This window comes from Bidens hawaiensis, unplaced genomic scaffold (assembly GCF_021521415.1).
Source record: "Bidens hawaiensis isolate Kalapana, Puna unplaced genomic scaffold, B.hawaiensis_p1.1 tig00035060_1, whole genome shotgun sequence".
Taxonomy (NCBI): domain Eukaryota; kingdom Viridiplantae; phylum Streptophyta; class Magnoliopsida; order Asterales; family Asteraceae; genus Bidens; species Bidens hawaiensis.
Window position 1 is genome coordinate 27,458 of NW_027496094.1, and position 18,947 is coordinate 46,404.

The 18,947-nt window shown below is 32.4% G+C and overlaps 1 protein-coding gene across 1 annotated transcript; it reads left to right on the forward strand.

Moving 5' to 3' along the window:
- Positions 1–273: 273 nt before the first annotated feature.
- LOC143586955 (lysine histidine transporter-like 8) lies at positions 274–18,712 on the forward strand. Its single transcript, XM_077068385.1, has 5 exons — positions 274–714; positions 7,589–7,725; positions 9,261–9,691; positions 14,464–14,595; positions 18,136–18,712. The coding sequence occupies exons 1-5, from the start codon at positions 284–286 to the stop codon at positions 18,619–18,621; spliced, it is 1,617 nt and encodes a 538-aa protein (XP_076924500.1). The 5' UTR covers positions 274–283; the 3' UTR covers positions 18,622–18,712.
- The last annotated feature ends 235 nt before the right edge of the window (positions 18,713–18,947 follow it).

Here is an 18,947-nt window from a genome sequence, read left to right on the forward strand (position 1 = left end):
AAGAGAGCATGGGACAGGAGAGAGTGACAAGAATATCTAAAGATAAAGATATATTAAGCCAACTCATATTATCGAATTGGTTGCTTTAGAAATGACATTATACGTATTATTTTTATATAGCCATGCACAAGTTTTTAATTGCCATACATTATGGCCAATCATCCACACATTATCTAAACGTTTTAAATCCACCTGTCTTGATCTCTCTCACTATGATTCTATTTATACACTAATTTTAATCTCCCCGCAGTTCAACATCCAAGTGACTACCAACATTAGCAATATGATCGATCAAGTTGAGTCGAACCCAATAACCTCATCTCCTTCGACACGACGTCATGACTCTCCACCTTTGTCTCTATCACCAGACCACCCAAACTCCACCACCGAACCAAAAACCAAAAACGAGATAACGTTTTCAACCACCCCGATTACTGGTTCACCTGACAGGCTGATGACCAGCATACCCCCTAGTGGTGCTAGGACACCCACAAGAACTATCAATTCAAGAAATATAACACCAAAGTTTTTGACACCTTTGGCTAGCTTTTCCAGAATAGCTCTTCATCTCACAAAATTGGATCCAAAAGATGCATGGCTGCCTATTACTGAATCAAGAAATGGAAATGCTTATTATGCAGCTTTTCATACACTTTGTGCTGGGATTGGGATTCAAGCCCTTATTCTTCCTGTTGCTTTCACCATTCTTGGCTGGTAATTTACTCAATTTTCCATTTCTTAGTTAGTTTCTTTGACAGCCCAACCCTACAGAAATAGGACGATCTGAGTAGGACACATGGTAGCTAGGTAGGGATGTTTTTCATGACTTTGAAGTGAAAAACAGAAGAAACAGTAAACCTTGTGCACGACACTCATGTATGTGCCTGATTAGGGGCTGATATTCTCACCTTACGTTTTAGCAAAAGTTTTATGAAATTTATTTAAATTGCTTTACACGCTTATAGTCATTTTGAGTTATGTTATATATACTAGCTTATATATTTGAAAACTTTAGAAAAATTAGAAACAATTTTGGGGCGTATAAGGTATTTTACCATTTCAATTGTGAATTGTAGGTCCCGACATCGGATCCAATAACTAGTTTTTGAATCAATCTCATTTACTAGCTAGTAGAAATCACTAGTAAGCAACCGAGATCTTGGATCTTGAATTCATTTGGTTATTACCGTAAATGGTAATATATATATATATATATATATATATATATATATATAGGGTTAAGTTAGAATAAAAATCCACTTGAGTTGTGAAAACTCTAGAAACTCATTCTCAACCACATATTTTTAATTAAAGATTAAATCTTATGGTCCACAATTAAAGTTAATAAAAAATGTAAAAGTTTATTTACATTTTCTCTCTCCTGGAAACATATATAAAAAATACTAAAAAATATTAAAAAAAATAGCAAAACATTTTTTTTATGTTTTCGATGTTTTGTATTAAATGTAACAACATATATTACATGTAACAAAAAAAAAAAAAAAAAAAAACGATGTTACATAGGGTTTTCACGGGTTTTCTCAACTCAAGAGGGTTTTCAAACTATAACTCTCCTATATATATATATGTATGTATGTATAGAGAGGGAGAGAGAGGAGTTGGTAAGATGGATAAGTACAATGGCATGGCAAAAGGTTGTTTTGCATGTGTATTGTTGCGTTATTTATAGTGCAAGCCATACCATGTGTATTCTATTATTTCCGGCCCAATGGGCTCCATGTACAAGGCCTCGGGCCCAAACATATATTAACGAAACCTACAAGCTAATAAAATACATCGTGATAGAGTTGAATAATACAAAAGACTAACATATAAAATATGGCCCAACAATCTCATGTCTTTAGTATTATATCTTCTAACTTCATCAGTCGGTCTCATATTCGAAGGGGGGCGAATAATCAAAAAGTTGATTGCAACAAGATAGTGAACAAACTTGTTGAACTTCTCAACTATTTGGTTGGTGTTGTCCCTCCGAACATCTTCCACAGTGCTATGGAGGAGTTGTACATCTTCAGGAGATCTTCTTTAGGGGTGTGTAGTTTTCGGGTAGTACTGAAAAAACCCGAAAACCGACCTGAAAAAGGACCAAAACCGGACCTAGTTAACCGCATTTCGGTTGTCCTCGGTTACAGATTTAAGAAACATTCGGTTTCGGTTTCGGTTTCGGGTTCGGTCTTGGATAAAAAATCTTGAATGAAACCCGGCCCGGCCCAAAGAAAGTTTCATGTTAACTCTTTCCATTGTTTACGTAAATTATATAAAGCAAAAGTAGAAAAGCAGAGTTAGAATGTTTGAAGATTTCAAGTTGCAGTGACAATCCGGCGAACAACGTCGAGAAGAAGAAGACGATGAAGTGCTTATAACATTATATTTTCTTTGCTTTATATTTTGTATTAAACCATATATAAAGTTGATAACACCACACCGTCTTTTGCAACTTTTCATTTCATTACTTTACATTTTCACCGTACAAATAAAAAAGTCAAAATCTATTTTGAATTAGATATTGTTTTTTATTCTTATGATTAATTGATACTTTTATTCATTAAGTTACTGTATATTAATTTTTTTCTAATTTATAATATATGAAGTTTATCGACATCAGTTTATATCATGAAAAGAATATTCATAGTAAAATATATGAGTTACAAACAATATAAAGAAAATTAACAATATAGTCTAATATAAAATAATACTAGGTTCACGGTGAATGATGATCTACATGGTAGGCTACTAGGCTGGACATAAGATTCAATGCTGTCTTTCTTCTTTTCAAAATATATAGTTGTTATGTTTATTATTTTTTTCTCCTAAAGACTTCTAAACGCACTTCATCGTTGTTGTTGTTCTTCTTCTTCTCTAAACTTGACAGTACAGTGATCACTTCAGCCATTGAGAAAACTTTTATTACGGTCTTTTCTCTTATTTTTAACAGCGTGCAAGGTCAAAACCTTTGATGCTACCGCCGCTAACTTTGCATTCAGCCAGAAAAGTTCTTCGATTAGTGGTTTCACTCTTCTAATATTACATTTAATTCAGGATCGGCATAACTCGAAAACCGACCTACCCAAACCGGGGACCGACCAAAACCGAATATGGCATGTACGATCTGGTTCTTGGTCTCAGTTTTTTCATATTTCCGGTCTCGGTCGGGTCGGGTCTTTTCCGGTCCGGTCCAGTTAGTTTAAGTTGAAAAGTCCTAATCTTCTTCGCTGAGGGCGGTCAGCTTGTGCTCATCAAAGAAACGAAGGAAGTTCATGTCTTTGCAGTGAATTAGAAGATTTTTTGGACCACTTTCTTCTTGTTTTCAAAACAAAATCCTCAGATATTTCAACTTTTGGATCCTCACTTTTCCTTGTTTTTTGTGGGTTCTTGGATTTTTCATCCCCTGAACCCCTTTTTGATCTTTCATTTTTGGTTATCCAAAAAGATTTTCCTGTTTTCTGACGATTTTTGGATCTCACGTCCATTTCACTGGCAGAACTTTAAGATCGATCAGTCCTTGTTCTTGTATTGGCAGCAGCTTTGGAATGGGACTGATTAAACTGACTGTTCATTTCTTTCTGTTGTTTATTCAAGTTCTTGCAATGTCTGCAAGGTGAGAAGGGTTACCACAAATAAAACAACATTTTCTTAAATGAACACTATAGAACTTAACTGAATTGTAATATGGTTGATGCGGTGGGAAAGGTGATGCTTGGAAAGGAACATGATTACTATCCGTTATGTAGCCTCTATCATCAAAAGCATTTTTGTAAAATGAATCAACATAATTTTGTTGCTGAGGACCATAGTAGTTGTTATCAGAATGGTTGTATAATTTAGGATTTTTCAAATAATTAGTTGTTTGAGAAAATGAGTTTTTCTTTGGTGGGATATATTTACTTGAAATACTTTCCTTTTCACATTCAAAAACCTTTCTTTTGTTTAAGTTATCCTCAACTTTACAACATGCTGATGAAAACCAGTTATGTTCATCTTATTAACTCTATTCTTATTAACATCGTTTTCAACAAAGGTTTCATCATAAATAGTTTCACAATCAGTATTTGAAACAAAACCATCATTTTCATTTAAAACATTTTGACAAGTGCTAACATCAACATTCTCACAAATTACATTATCACTCGAAGATGGTGCCAATGTATCTTTCATGGATTCACAAGTATTATTATTACAAATAGAGTTGACAGATGATTGTTTTAGATCTATATTGGAATCAAAAAGTGAAATTAAAATGTTTTTCTTTCCACAACTCATGTTCTTTTTCAAACACCCACTTTCTTCTACACCACCTGCTAAACAAGACGAATCACCATTAGAATCAACGGGCATAGGCATTGGATCAACCTTTTTCGAAACGGGAGGAATAAATATCTTTGGTTTTGGCATATGACCAATTCCATAGACCATTTCATCCTCGGGAGGGGTATTGAAACTAAAGTGAGGTAGGAATGTATAATTGTCATTAAAAGGTAGTGGAATTGGAGTATGTACGTATCCCAAACCTGTCTTTTGTTTCACACCCCTCTGTGCTCCAATGATGTCATTCAGCTTATCATATGCCATTTCAAATTTGTCCACAGTTATTTTTCTTTGTGAAAGCTCTAGTTCTATTTTCTCAATTTTAGCATTTAACTCGACTATTCGCTTTTCATGAAACTCAATGTTTTGTTAGATTGAAACAATTTGACATGCAACTTTGCCATTTCGCCATGATGAGTTTGTATTCTAGTGGTGTATGTATTATCCGATTTCTTATATTCCTTGTTCAGATGTTTAATGCTTAAATTCTCTTTAATCACTACAGCATTATGAGCCTTGTAGTATTCTACCTTAATGATACAAGCTTGAGTGCAAAGGTGTTTGTGTAGCTCGGGAATTTCAGGAGTGGCAGGGTTTCCTCCTGGTCTAAAGCTTGAAGCAGCTTGATTTCCATTTACAAAAACCATCTCGGGAAAATTAAGTGGGTTCACCGGTTCTGTGAATTGATGATCCTCCCAATCAGGTTCAGTTGATTTAGCAGACTGAGTGACAAGGGCCTTGGAGCTTGAGCTAGAGTTTGAGTTTCCTCTGCTTGAATTTCCTTGACTAATCCTTGGAACCCCTTGACTTGAATTTTAACCCATTGGTCTCTTGGCATTCTTTTTCCCACCTTCACTATCATAGATTTCAGTGATCTTAATATCATTTGTAGGCTTGGTTGGGCTTGTGCACTCCCTTCAAAGTGCCCAGTCTCATTGTAGTTGAAGCATCAAAGTTTGTCTTTATCAAACCCAATCTCTTTATCATCAGAGTCTTTGAAACTGATTTTCCCATATTTTCTCATGAAGTTTGATGAACAATGAACAACCATGGCCATTTGGTACTTGATTTCCATCTTCTTAAGATATTTCTTGTTACTTTCGGGAATGCTTCCTTGTTGGAATAAGGGAGGTAAGATTTTTCCTTGCAACAACTCCTTAAGACTTGCCATGAGCGCATGAAATAGTGCAATATGAGAGCCATCAACTTGATGAGTGGAGTGAGATGTGTTGCTAGCAGACTTGTCAATCCCATGGCCTTGAGAGCTTGCTCATCGACTTTGTTTACTGCTTCTTGGAATGAGTTTGAACTAGATGAAGCTGGCTGACTTGCAGTAGACTTGAATGTAGTGTTCTGTGTAGGTTATGCAGAATATACTTTCACTTCATTGACCGGATGAATTTCGGATGAGCTTCACTGTGGAAGGCAAAGCCGATTCCAGAACCTGTAGCAATCCCAGCTTGATTTAGAGAACTCAAATGGTTGTTCAGTCTAAGCTTGTCATCCATCTCAAATGACTTGATGGTTGAGATCATGTCTTGCATAGAGATAATGTTCAGATTTATGTTCGTTTGATGGCGATAACACTGTTATTCCATGTGTAGGGTAATAAGTTTAGAAGCTTGTAATTTATCTCTGATGGGTAAGTGTCGATTCATGTACTTCTTATCTTCGTGATTAACTTCTCAAATCTCCAATGAGATTTCCAATTGTATCTCCCTGAACATGATTGAACATGTTGAATTCACCCTTCAACATGGCTTTCCTGTTGTTTCTCTTTTCAAGATTTCCTTCAAACTTCTGAACTGCATCCTAGAATCCTTTGGTAGTTGTGTGGTCTCTCAAAGTTTGAGCTATATCGGCTGACACACACACACTCAAGACTCCATATGCCTTTTGATCTTCAAGAATCATTTTCTTATCATCTTCCTCATACCCTTCAATGGGAGTATCAACCGGTCCCTCTGGTGTCAAAGTCATAGGCTTGTAAGGACCAATTTCATTGGATCTAAGGAGAGCAAGATTGGTCATTTTTATACAGATCTTGAACCTCCATTTGAAGTCATCAAAGTTACTTTCAAATGTCATAAGTTTTGGAGGTTTTGTGGTGGTTCCAGCCTCATTCTCCAACATCAAACAACTTTTCAATAGCTCAGGATCGTTTGCCATCTTAAACAGTCTTGTATCAGTTTTTGACCAAAAGTTCAAAGTCCAAACTATTCGAGTCGAGAATTAAAGTAATCAGATCGAGTTCTCAAGTAATCGAATCGACCTATAATTCGATTCGATTATAATCAAATTCGATTCGATTGAATCTCAAATTCGATTCGATTGAATCTTAAATTCGATTCGATTGGATTAAATGTCGATTCGATTGCTATTTTTAGAAAGTAAAAATTTCACTTTTAGCACGGATCTTCACGCAAGTACAGTTTTTACCATTTTTGAAACCTTAAGCACCTCTACATGAAAAACAAGACCAACACTAAAATGCACCCTTTTAAGCCGATTTCAAACTTCCACAAACACTTAGAAAGCCCGAAACCCACTAACAACACTTTAACACACAAGAAAGTACAAGCACACACTTCTCAAACACTCTAACAATAATTCAAGGTTATGACCCAAGAACTACAATTAGTATAGCCGAAAGCTCTGATACCAATTGTAGGTCCCGACACCGGATCTAACAACTAGTTCTTGAATCAATCTCACTTACTAGCTGGCGGAAATCACTAGTAAGCAACCAAAATCTCGGATCTTGGAGTCGTTTGGTTATTACCGTAAATGGAAAGAAATATATATATATATATATATATATATATATAGAGAGAGAGAGAGAGAGAGAGGAGTTGGTAAGATGGGTAAGTACAATGGTATGACGAAAAGGTTGTTTTGCATGTGTATGGTCGCACTATTTATAGTGCAAGCCATATCATGCATTTTCTATTAGTTCTGGCCCATTGGGCTCCATGTATAATGCCTCGGGCCCAAACATACATTAACGAAACCGACAAGCTAATAAAATACATTGTGATAGAGTCGTAATAATACAAAAGACTAACATACAAAATAGGGCTCAACATCAATGATCGGACTGGGTTAAGGCCACCGAAACTAATACGCACATGGTAATAAGCATATCTATGCGGAAGCTAATACATATATGGACTTGTTTCCCAAGTACCCTTTAATGAAACTATTATCCTTGTTTTAATCTAGACTAGCAAAACTGTTTGTGTAATGTGTATGATTAATACAGGGCTTGGGGTGTCATAACCTTGACATTGACATTCATATGGCAACTTTATACTTTGTATTTGCTGGTAAATCTTCATGAATCACCCGAAGAGGGAGTGCGTTACAGTAGGTACATGCAACTCGCTAAGGCCGCGTTTGGTAAGCAAAATAATTTTATCAATTTTAATTATCATATAGATAGTAACGAATAATGACGCTGGTGTATACTTATAACATCATTCCAGGTATACATTTTTGTTGTTTACCAATAAAAGCTAATCCACTTTCCAAATCATATCTCCTCAAAAGTATTGTAATTTTATAGAATAGTATTGTTTATATATTTAAATGCAACGTTTCCTATATTGTACCCCACCCCTAGACTTTTATTGCACCCCCCTATGAAAAATATGAAACAAGTGTGTTTTTATTTTGTCATATGTCATTTCATTTGTTGAAAGGTGAGTGCAAGAAGTATGAAACAGTGAGTAACCTTAAGCACACAATCTGCTTAATATAAAAATAGGCAAATTAATTTGATTTTAAAGTTAATCCTATTGGACGATATTAATCACAACTCATGAAATGTTTACATACTCTCATAACTTTTAACGTATTTTCTTTTACATACACACATACATACATACAGGCAAAGTATAGATGAAAACCCACTTGAGTTGTGAAAACCCTATGTAACATCGCTTTTTTTTGTTACATGTAATATATGTTTTACATTTAATACAAAACATCAAAAACATAAAAAAAAATGTTTAGCTATTTTTTTTACATTTTTTTACTAGTTTTTATATATGTTTTCAGAAGAGAGAAAGTGTAAATTAACTTCTACATTTTTTATTAACTTTAATTGTGGACCACAAGATTTAATCTTTAATTAAAAACATGTGGTTGAGAATGAGTTTCTAGAATTTTCACAACTCAAGTGGGTTTTTATTCTAACCTAAGAGCATTCTCATCCCACCCCTATCTCTAAACCAAAAATTACACTAAAACTCACAACATTTTCTCTCTCCATTTCAATCAAATAATACTTTTTATACATTTTATCATTACCTTTTCTCTTTCATTCACTCACAACCACTTTCAAAATATATTAAAAAATTATAGGGGATGAACAGTTCATTTTCAAATATACAGAAAAATCACTACTTTTTCTAAAATATAAAAACTTTTCACTCACAACACCCTGAATCACTCTCTAAATTATAAAAACACCCCTCACATAAAATAAGGAGTTGAATGAGAATGCTCTAACCCCATACATACATACATACATACATACTACGTACATACATACATGCATATATACATACATACATACAATGAAAAATAACCCCGTCAAGTTTTTTTCTTAATGACATGGCCAAACTACTTATGTAGAAAAAGTTTCTCTTAATGCAAATTAAGAGGGATACTTAATACAAGTAACCCACGTTTCTAAACACTCGATTGAAGCCCTTAAAAATTAATGGGATTAACTAACATGGTTACCTTTCAGTTAGTAACTTTCAATTAACATGACATATATTTCGAACACTCAGTTTGTAGTATGACACGTTTTTGCCACATAAGTTGTCTACATCATCAAATAAATCAAATAAAAGACGAAGTTGACTTTACATAAAGAGCAATTATATCCTTTGGGCATTTAACCAAACATATAATGTCTTGCGCAGGCGTAAGATTAGGGAGGATCCTAGCTAAATTTTCCATCTTGTACTTATCTATTGGTACATGTGTTACCTGTATCATCATTGGAGCATCAACATCCAAGATATTCTTCCAAATTGTGTGTGCGGGCGACAAATGTGACCCACAGAAGCTGACCGTGGTAGAATGGTACTTGGTGGTTACCTGTGGTGTAATAATCCTCTCTCAACTACCAAATCTGAACTCAATAGCCGGCATCTCGCTAGTCGGGGCCTTTAGTGCCCTCGGATATTGCACAACAATTTGGGTAGTATCGGTAGCTAAAGACAGACTTCCAAATATTTCATATAATCCAGTTAGGGTTGGAACCCGAGTCACTAGGTTTTTCGATGTCCTAAATGCCCTTGGTATCATTGCTTTTGCATTCACAGGACACAATCTTTTATTAGAGATTCAGGTAAACGGCTTATCTCTTCTACTTTATATGATAGTTGATATATATATTGAACTAATATTATTATTACAAGAAGTTATATCAGGGTATATTTTGAAAACATTAAAAATAATAGTTCATCCTACTTTAAATAAATTTATGTGTTCGTTGTAGTAAAATAAAAATATATTAAAGATTATAATCTTATAATTTGTATTGAGGATAAAAATTAAAAAATAATATAGTATATTTTAAAACATTAAGATTTGACCATTTTGTTGGCGGACTCAATACTAAAATATCGAGACGACCAGCTTAATTTTCAATAACTAATACAACACGAGTTAATTAAAAACTACTTTTTATATTCAAATTTTAATAAAAAATGACAATGCATAATAGAGTAGTATGATTACTATAATTTATCCTTTCTAATCTGGTGTATAGGAAGATTGGGTTTTTTAATAGAGACTCAAGTTTAATTCTTACAAACAACACTTTGTAGGGTTTATGGGTGGCTCAATAACCAGTTCGATTCTGAATGCATCCTAGTCTTACCACCAGTTGTTCGGGTGGGTGAGCAGTGACAGAACCATAAACTTTTAAACAGAGGATCAACATAAATTTTACTTAGATTTTATTCAGACCACATGTAGCAAAATCAAAAATTTTTGATGTATTAATAATAACTATTTATTAATCTAAAAAAAATAATTTAATGATAAACTAAAAGCCAGAACCTTTTTTTTAAATCAATTAAACGAACAAAATAGAAATGAATATAAAGTAAAATAGTAGCTAAATTTTGTCATCACAAATTCATCCTAAGTCGATTAATATCACGGTTAAATATTGTTATTACACATTTTATATCCAATTAAGTTCGACCGTTTAAAGCATTTAAGAGCTATTCAATGGGACCTAGCTAGTAAACACCATAGGAATTAGTTTAGTTTAATTATAAAATAAACCTCATCGTATTTCGTGCACATCATCTTCTTCACTTCTTCTGGCAACACCCATTGACAAAAACTTTATGATGAAACAACTTTTACATTTTCTTCTTTAATTCCACTGCTCTTTGCTGCTACTACTCTCCAACTAATAATTTAGGGGTCAAGATAAGAAAAAACCTATTGGATGAAGGAGCAAAACATACATGGCCGGAGGGTCAACGGACCCTCCTGACCCCCCTGTAGATCCGTCCCTGCGGGTGGGTTTTCCCCGGCTTAATGAAGGAAGACTAGGATCTGTATGATCTCTAATTCGATCCTGAGGGCGTCCGGGTTTTACCATAAGTGAGATTTCAGGCGGGCGGGTTTTCCCCAGAACTGGAGATAACTTGGAGGCGCTTTAAGAGTTCCGTACGGCTGGGTTGGGCCAGCTGTCGGTGGCCTTTTGCTATTGGGTCACCCCTCGTAACTAGACAATTATCTGGTTGTTGACCGTTCAAAAAAAATGATTACTATAAATTGTTAAGTTTAACTGAGTTTTGTTTTACGGGACATTTACATAATTCTCTTTCCTAAGTTTATTAATTACATATTTCTTCAAACTTAAAAACGTAATTATATATTTTTCCTCACTAAAATACATATATTACATATTTACTTATTTTATTAAAATTAACTTGTTTAAAACTATTTTACCCTTGTCCATTTATAACCCCTGCCTTTTTTTCCTCATCCTAAACCTACCTTCAGTCACCATCATCACAGATAAACCTCTTGAATTAAAAACCTATATTGATATGTAAAATCGGACAGAGCATTGAAATTTAACCCAAATGTATGCCACTTATCTAAACTGAAATAGACTACAATAACCAAAATATCAAATTTATTCTACAGTGTTGCGATACTAATTCAAAGGAAGTTTCAAATCTTCTTTTTCAAAATTTGGACAAACTGGAAATGAAATAAACAATCGGATGGTCAATGAAATCACCTGAGTCTAACTTTGAAACCCAAACAAAAGCACCGCGCAAATCAAAAACTAAATTGAATATGGAGCTCCGATACAACAAATCAAAGATAAACAAATCAAAGACAGTCGTTCATCAAGTTGTAATTAGTTAAATATCCTGATCCTGATAATATAATATATACGAAAAATATTAAATCCGTAAAAAAAATTATTGAAAGTTTTCAAGTTTTTATCATTTTATCACTAAATTATTCTTTTTTTGAATATATAATATATGTTATAAAAAGACATATAATTAAAAAGAAGAAGACTAATTAGTTATATATCGTGATTATTGATAGTCAAAATTAAAATATTATAAGGGTGGGAGGTAGGGTGTAAAAGAAATCCGAATCCGTTTCCGAAATATCCAAAAATCTGAATTATCTGAAAATTGAGAAATCCGAAATTCGGATATCCGAATTTTCAGATTCGGATATCCGAAGGATAGTGATTTTAAAAACTTTCGGATAGTTCGGATATCCAAACTATCTGAAATATTTTTTTTAATTATTAAATAATAAATACTACCTATAAATTCCGGATAATATTAGGATATTTCCGGATACTTTTAGGATATTTTTGGATAATTTTCAGATACTTTGGATAATTTTTTTTTATATTTCGAATAATTTTTCCGATACTTCGGATATCTAAATCATTTTTAAAAGTAGTTCTTTAAATTTTTTTATAATAATTTTTTTTTCCAAAATTTGGTTACTCGTTAGGAAATCCGAATCCAAAATATCGGCGTCATGTGGGTATCCTTATATCGGGTAAGGTACCCTAGGGTACATCCTTTGCTATTAAGGTAGTGGTGTAAATACTCTAATCCCTTAATTCGAGCATAAGTTGGAAGAGTACAAGTGGGTCCTTAATCTTACACAATCATTCATCATCTTTATTTATGTGCGTGTTAATATATACAGGGTAGGGATTTAATAAAAACTCTTTTAATTTAAAGAAACCTTGAAAACCTTTTGTGGTCCCTTGATTTTTTAAAGCAACGGTCAAGATGAAGTTTTCCATCATAGGGTTTAATAAGTATTATTATAATGGGTTAAAGTAATAAGAAAGGTATTTTGGACACAATATTTACCCTCTCGTTTGACACCCTCTCTCTCTCATCTAGCTTTTGAAATTATGGTGTGTGAAACATTGGGCTTAATCAAGTCATATTCATCCAACAACTAACACATTAGTTGAGTAGCTATTTGTTTTATTACTAGATTTATTTATATTATTCTTTCTAAAAAAATATAAATATAATTTACATATTTTAATTAAATTTACATTTTTTAAAATAAAAATTTATGTTAATTTACATATTTAATATAATTTACATAATTTAGCGTATGCTAATTTACATACTTAAAATAATTTACATGTTTAATACCATTAACGCAATTTTTTTAAATAAAATTACTTTAATTATGTAACAAATGTATTAGGTAAGTTTATATATTTTTAAATAAGTGTACGAATTTTAAGTAAATTTAAATATTTTTATATGAGTTTACATATTAAAATAATTAAGTTTATGAAGGTGGCTTTGTTTGAAGTTGATGTGATGGGACAGTATCTTTATTTTATGAGAGAGAGAATAGTGTCAGGATACTTGAAAGACTTGCAAGGGGTTAAATGACAACCATACCATTCCTGCTTAAATTCTCAAATGTTTAATAAGATGGATGTGGTACGGTTTGAGTCATTCATTGAGTTTCTATAATTCAGATATCCAAACTATCTTAAATATTTTTTTAATTATTAAATAATAAATATTATCTATAAATTCCAGATAATATTAGGATATTTTCATATACTTTTCGGATATTTTTGGATAATTTTCAGATACTTCGGATAATTTTTTTTTGTATTTCGGATAATTTTTCCGATACTTCGGATATCTAAAAACATTTTTAAAAGTAGTTCTTTAAATTTTTTTATAATATTTTTTTTTTCAAAATTTGGTTACCTGTTAGCAAATCCAAATCCAAAATATCAACATCATGTGGGTATCATTATATCGGGTAAGGTACCCTCTTAGGGTACATCCTTTGCTATTAAGGTAGTGGTGTGAATACTCTAATCCCTTGACTCGAGCATAAGTTGGAGGAGTACAAGTGGGTCCTTAATTAAGCACAATCATTCATCATCTTTATTTATGTGCGTGTTAATATATATATTCATAAAAAATGGTTTAAAGTTATTTAAAAGAAGTGTTACCGATTATTAATAAATTTTAAGACGTTTAATAGTAAAAATGGCATGGTAATACACAATTGGTGAAACTTAAGATAGTGTAGTGGGTCATACCTCCCAACCTAAGGCCATGTGATATATTGTCATGACTCTTTAACTTTATTTATGTGTCACCTCACTCTATTATATATAAATGAAATAGTTTAATCCCATTTAACCCCTCTTAATTTAATTTAAAAATAATTCTAAAATTATTGTGTGTGAGTGTAAAGGGAATTTTAAAGTCCATTAACATTTTAACACATATTATTTTTAGCGTCCCTTAACACATGAAAAGAGTGGTGTCCCACTCGTTAACTTTTGTTAAACCAGCTTTAACGGCCCTGGGCGATAAATTATACCCCAAGGCCTAATATTACAGTTTTCCTTCGTGCGTATGTATCTCCAAATTAAAAACCATTGGAGGCCACGTTTCACTTTAACTAAATTTTAAAATTAAATGTATGAATTACTTCATAAACGTTTCGCTTGAATAACTAAAATTTAAATACCTATATATACAATTTACACATACATACACACCGTTATCTATGTTCTAATCGGATATAAACCATGTAAACAAATTGTAGGCAACGATGCCTACAAGTAAAGCTCAGCCATCACAAGTACCAATGTGGAAGGGCATCAAATTTTCTTACACGCTCATAGCATTGTGTTTGTTCCCACTTGCAATTGGAGGCTACTGGGCGTATGGTCATTTAGTAAGTTATTTATTTTTTTTCCCCTTATAACATGCATCTTTAGGGCTTCCTCGATGGAGCCAAGTCAAAATGAAAAAAACCTCGTAGACTAAGAGGCTTTTTTAGGTTATATACGTAAAGCTTCCTTAAAACATGCGTTTTTAGGTCTTCCTTGGACTTGATTCTTGCTTGCCATGTCCGATGATTAATTTTGTGCCTAAAAACATTTTTAGCTTTCCAAGACTGCTGCTTGAATAAAACATAAGTCATGATTTGGTTTATATGAGCGGGTATAAAACCCAAGCTTAAATAAAACATATTGAAAATACAAACAACTTATAAAAAAGGGGCATTAACATATAGCCCTTTCCTAAGTTCCTTTATTATTACTAAAATTATTAACATGTGTACTATACGGGTGGAAATTAGTAAAATTGTCAAGTAAACATACATGTTTATTTATTTAAAGATACATAAAAATTTGTATTAATATGAACAGATAAATTTACATATATATATAAGTAAAATCAGTTTCTAAGTAATCATAATTTTGAAGGAATGATTAATTTATATTATTAATATAACTATTAGTAAAATCAGATCTTATTACCTTATAAATAATGTATTTCATAAATAGTTAGTAAAAAAGTGGTTCAAAATTTGAAAATAGTACTAATACAATATAAAAGAAACAAGTCGTCATCTTCATTCAAACTCCATAACTGATCCCAAACCGAATGACCAAATTTTGATTTTTTTCGTGCCATACTATTGGAAAAAAATAAACTTAGGGTTTTGATTCATAATAAAGAGACAAGTAAATGGACGCATCTGCCATTTGTGTTTAAATACCTTGACTGATACATGATTCGAATAATGACAGCGGAGGGAGGGGGGGAGCTAAATACAAAATAGAAAATGGTTGGGTGAAAGGAAACATCTGCTAGTTGAGGTGTGTGCTCGAAAAAGAGGATAAAGTCGTATTTAAAAGGGTCTAAAGAAAACATGTATTTTAAGGCTAATAATGACAATTATTAATCTGTTTTATAAGATAGTCAAAACTTTTTATGGTGAACCAACAATTTAATTCATTCCAATTTAAATTTAAATGAATGCAATAGTTATTATAATTATTTTCTTACAATTCAACTTTCTTTTATTATCTTTAAATCATAACCGCCTTGTGTTTTAACTTTACTTGAATTTTCATTTAGTGATATAAACCACTTACTCTATAACAATCATCCAATATTACGAATAATTTTCAGAATACAAAAATTACTGAATTTAACGTAATTAAATTGTTAAATATGAAAAGCACATTTTCTAATTATTAGCTTATTTAACCATTTATTAGGATTTGAAAAGAATAATGATTTAAACCATTATCAACAATCTATATATTATATTATTACGTCATAAGCACAAGTTTAAACAGCCTCTCATAAAAAAATATTAAGTTTACAAAATTTGAGAAAACGGTTTCATTATCTAAATACTCGTATAAAAACATTAAATTTTAGGGTATTTAAAAAATCAAAACGGGTCGGGTTTCGGGTTCAAAAATTGACGAATGTCACACTTTATAAAATCATACAATAAGAACATGAATTATCAATTATCAATTTTATCGATTATCTCATATAACTAACAAGCGGGTCATGAAATATTCGAAGTAAATGAGCCATGGGTGCATTCAATAAGAGGTTTTTTTTAATTTAATATAGAATTATTTTAATAGTAAGAAATTTTAATGTTGCAAATTATTTATGGAAAATAGTTAAGTTAACAAATAGAAAAGGACAACGTGTTCAAAAAGGGTCTTGCTTTAATATAAAAAGTTAAGTTAACCAATAGAAAATGGTCATGTGTTCAAAAAGGGTCTTGCTTTAATATAAAATATATAGATATAGATTTCTGAACTTGATTCTGAGTCGTTGCGTAAGAAAAATGGTTATGTGTTAAAAATAATTTAATTTAATTTAATTCTTATAGTTTAGATTGTTCATAAAAAATATTAAAAATAATAAATGGTGTTTTAAAGATTCACCTTGACCATAGTAATGCATTTAAGATAGTTAATGCGTTGACTATGATTTAAAGATAGTTAATGTATTGACTATGATTTAAAAATATGTCTAATGGTCATATGATATAAGTTGGCATTCAATATGAACTTAGAATTGTTTAAATGTGAATAAAATCTAGGAAGGCTTTATATTTTATTTTCTTTTTGAATTATTTAATTGTGAAGAAAATAAAAAAAAGTTCTTGTTATATATAGAAGTAATAGGGTTGTATCAATAAAAAGATGTAATGTGTTCAAAAACTCTATTGCTTTAATTGTATAGTTAGACTAGATTTCCATAATGCTAAACATTAATTACATATTTCTCTTCCTTAAAACACATATATTACATATTTCCACATTTAATTAAAATTAACTAACTAATTGACCATTTACCCTTAATGAATTAATTTACAAATATCCCCTTAAAAGTCGGATAAGGCCGACTAGTCGGCAATTAGTCGATCCTCGGACCCCTGCCTTGGAGATTTTTTTCAAGTCGGTTGGATTAGTCGGAGGCGTTCAAAGTCGGTCAAAATTCGGACTAGTCGGGCTAGGCGGTCAAAAGTCGGCCTAGTTGGGCTAGGAATTTCTAAAAGTCGGTAAAAAGTAGGACAAAAAGTCGGGCTAGGCGGTCAAAAGTCGGGCTAGGCGGGCTATGGTTCTTTAGAAGTCAGTTAAAAGTCATTAAAAAGTTGCCGAGTCAGCTAGAGTACTCTTTTGACGTGAATTATGCTTATTTTGACAAATATCTATTATCCAAAAATTAATTTTCATTATAATTACCATGTCCGAGTACTCTCTGAGTACTCCCCGAGTATTCCGACTACTCCCAACTCCCCGGTCGGTCTCCTAGGGTCTCCGCCTAGCGACTTTTGCAACATTGGTAACAATTACATATATGCCCCATTTAAACTCAAACCGAATCGGTTTTAAGACGAACATATAGAAGCTAATAAATTCATTTGGAGTCGATTTTTTAATCGTTAGCAAATGTAAAAAAAAAATTTTTTACACGGCTTATAGGTCTAGTATATTTAACACATGTGACATATTAACAAATTATATCATCAACATAAAAAGAAAACACTACAAAACCAAAAGCACAAAACTGCACACAATTGAATTGCTCATAGTGCGCTACCATCTTCCAGAAACATCAACACATAATATCACATAATAGTTTATAGGTTATATGTGAAGAAGGAAACGACGGTTGGTTTTTTACTAACATAATATAACACAATAGTTTATAGGTTTTGTGAAGAAGGAAATGAAGGTGGGTTTTTTACTAGGTTATTGTAAAGTGTAAAATGGTAAAATGGTAATTGAAGACTAGAAGGGGAAATATGTAATTAAAGGTTTAACATTGGGGAATATATAATAAGGGGAGTTAAGGAGGGGATATATGTAAAAATCCCTAAAAAAAATGCAGGGATAATATATAAAAATGACTTTTAAAAAACTCATTAGCATCAACTGTTATTGGACAGATTCCACCAAGTGGGATGTTGGCTGCACTATTCGTGTACCATTCACAAGACGTGGCGAAATCAATCCTTGGTTTAGCAAGCATACTTGTGATTTTCAACGCGCTAAGCTCATTTCAAATCTATGGAATGCCAACATTTGATGAGGTGGAGTCATTATATGTCATAAAGTTCAAAAAGGCTTGTACGTGGTGGCAAAGGGTGATCATAAGAACTGGGTTCGGATTCACTTGTTTCTTTATAGCGGTGGCAATCCCATTTCTACCCAATTTAGCCGGCTTGATTGGTGGCATTAATTTGCCTGTGACATTAGCATACCCATGCTTCATGTGGATAAAGATCAAGAAACCAAAAGTCTATAGCCCAGTTTGGTGGCTACATTGGGGGCTTGGAATTATTGGAATGATGTTAAGTGGGTTACTGATTTCAGCTGGGATTTATGTCATCATTCATGACGGTGTCAAATTAAATTTCTTCAAGCCCGTGTGATGTTATGGAATGAGAGTTTCCAAGGACCAAATTTACTTTGGACAAATTCTATTAGCCGACTTGCAAGTTGTTAATTTGTGTGTGGATGTAATTGGGTTTATGAACAGTTTTTTTGTTTACTCCTTTTTATAATATTGTTTGTATAACGTCCTAAAGTTTTCAAAATTTAAACATGTATTAGAAGTGTCACACCCCAACCTAAGGCGGAAATGTTGGGGCGTGATTCGATTGCTCACAACTCGAAGATACTATCATAATATAAAGGCGATAATATCTAATTAATTATTTACAAATATTACACACATTATCCAAATATACAAAACAAT

Excerpts from the sequence above, each read along its gene's own strand:
- LOC143586955 (XM_077068385.1), top strand. The coding sequence starts at position 284 with ATGATCGATCAAGTTGAGTCGAACCCAATAACCTCATCTCCTTCGACA. Across the intron at positions 715-7,588 it reads GCTTTCACCATTCTTGGCTG|GGCTTGGGGTGTCATAACCT; the intron begins GTAATTTACTCA and ends TGATTAATACAG. Across the intron at positions 14,596-18,135 it reads ACTGGGCGTATGGTCATTTA|ATTCCACCAAGTGGGATGTT; the intron begins GTAAGTTATTTA and ends GTTATTGGACAG.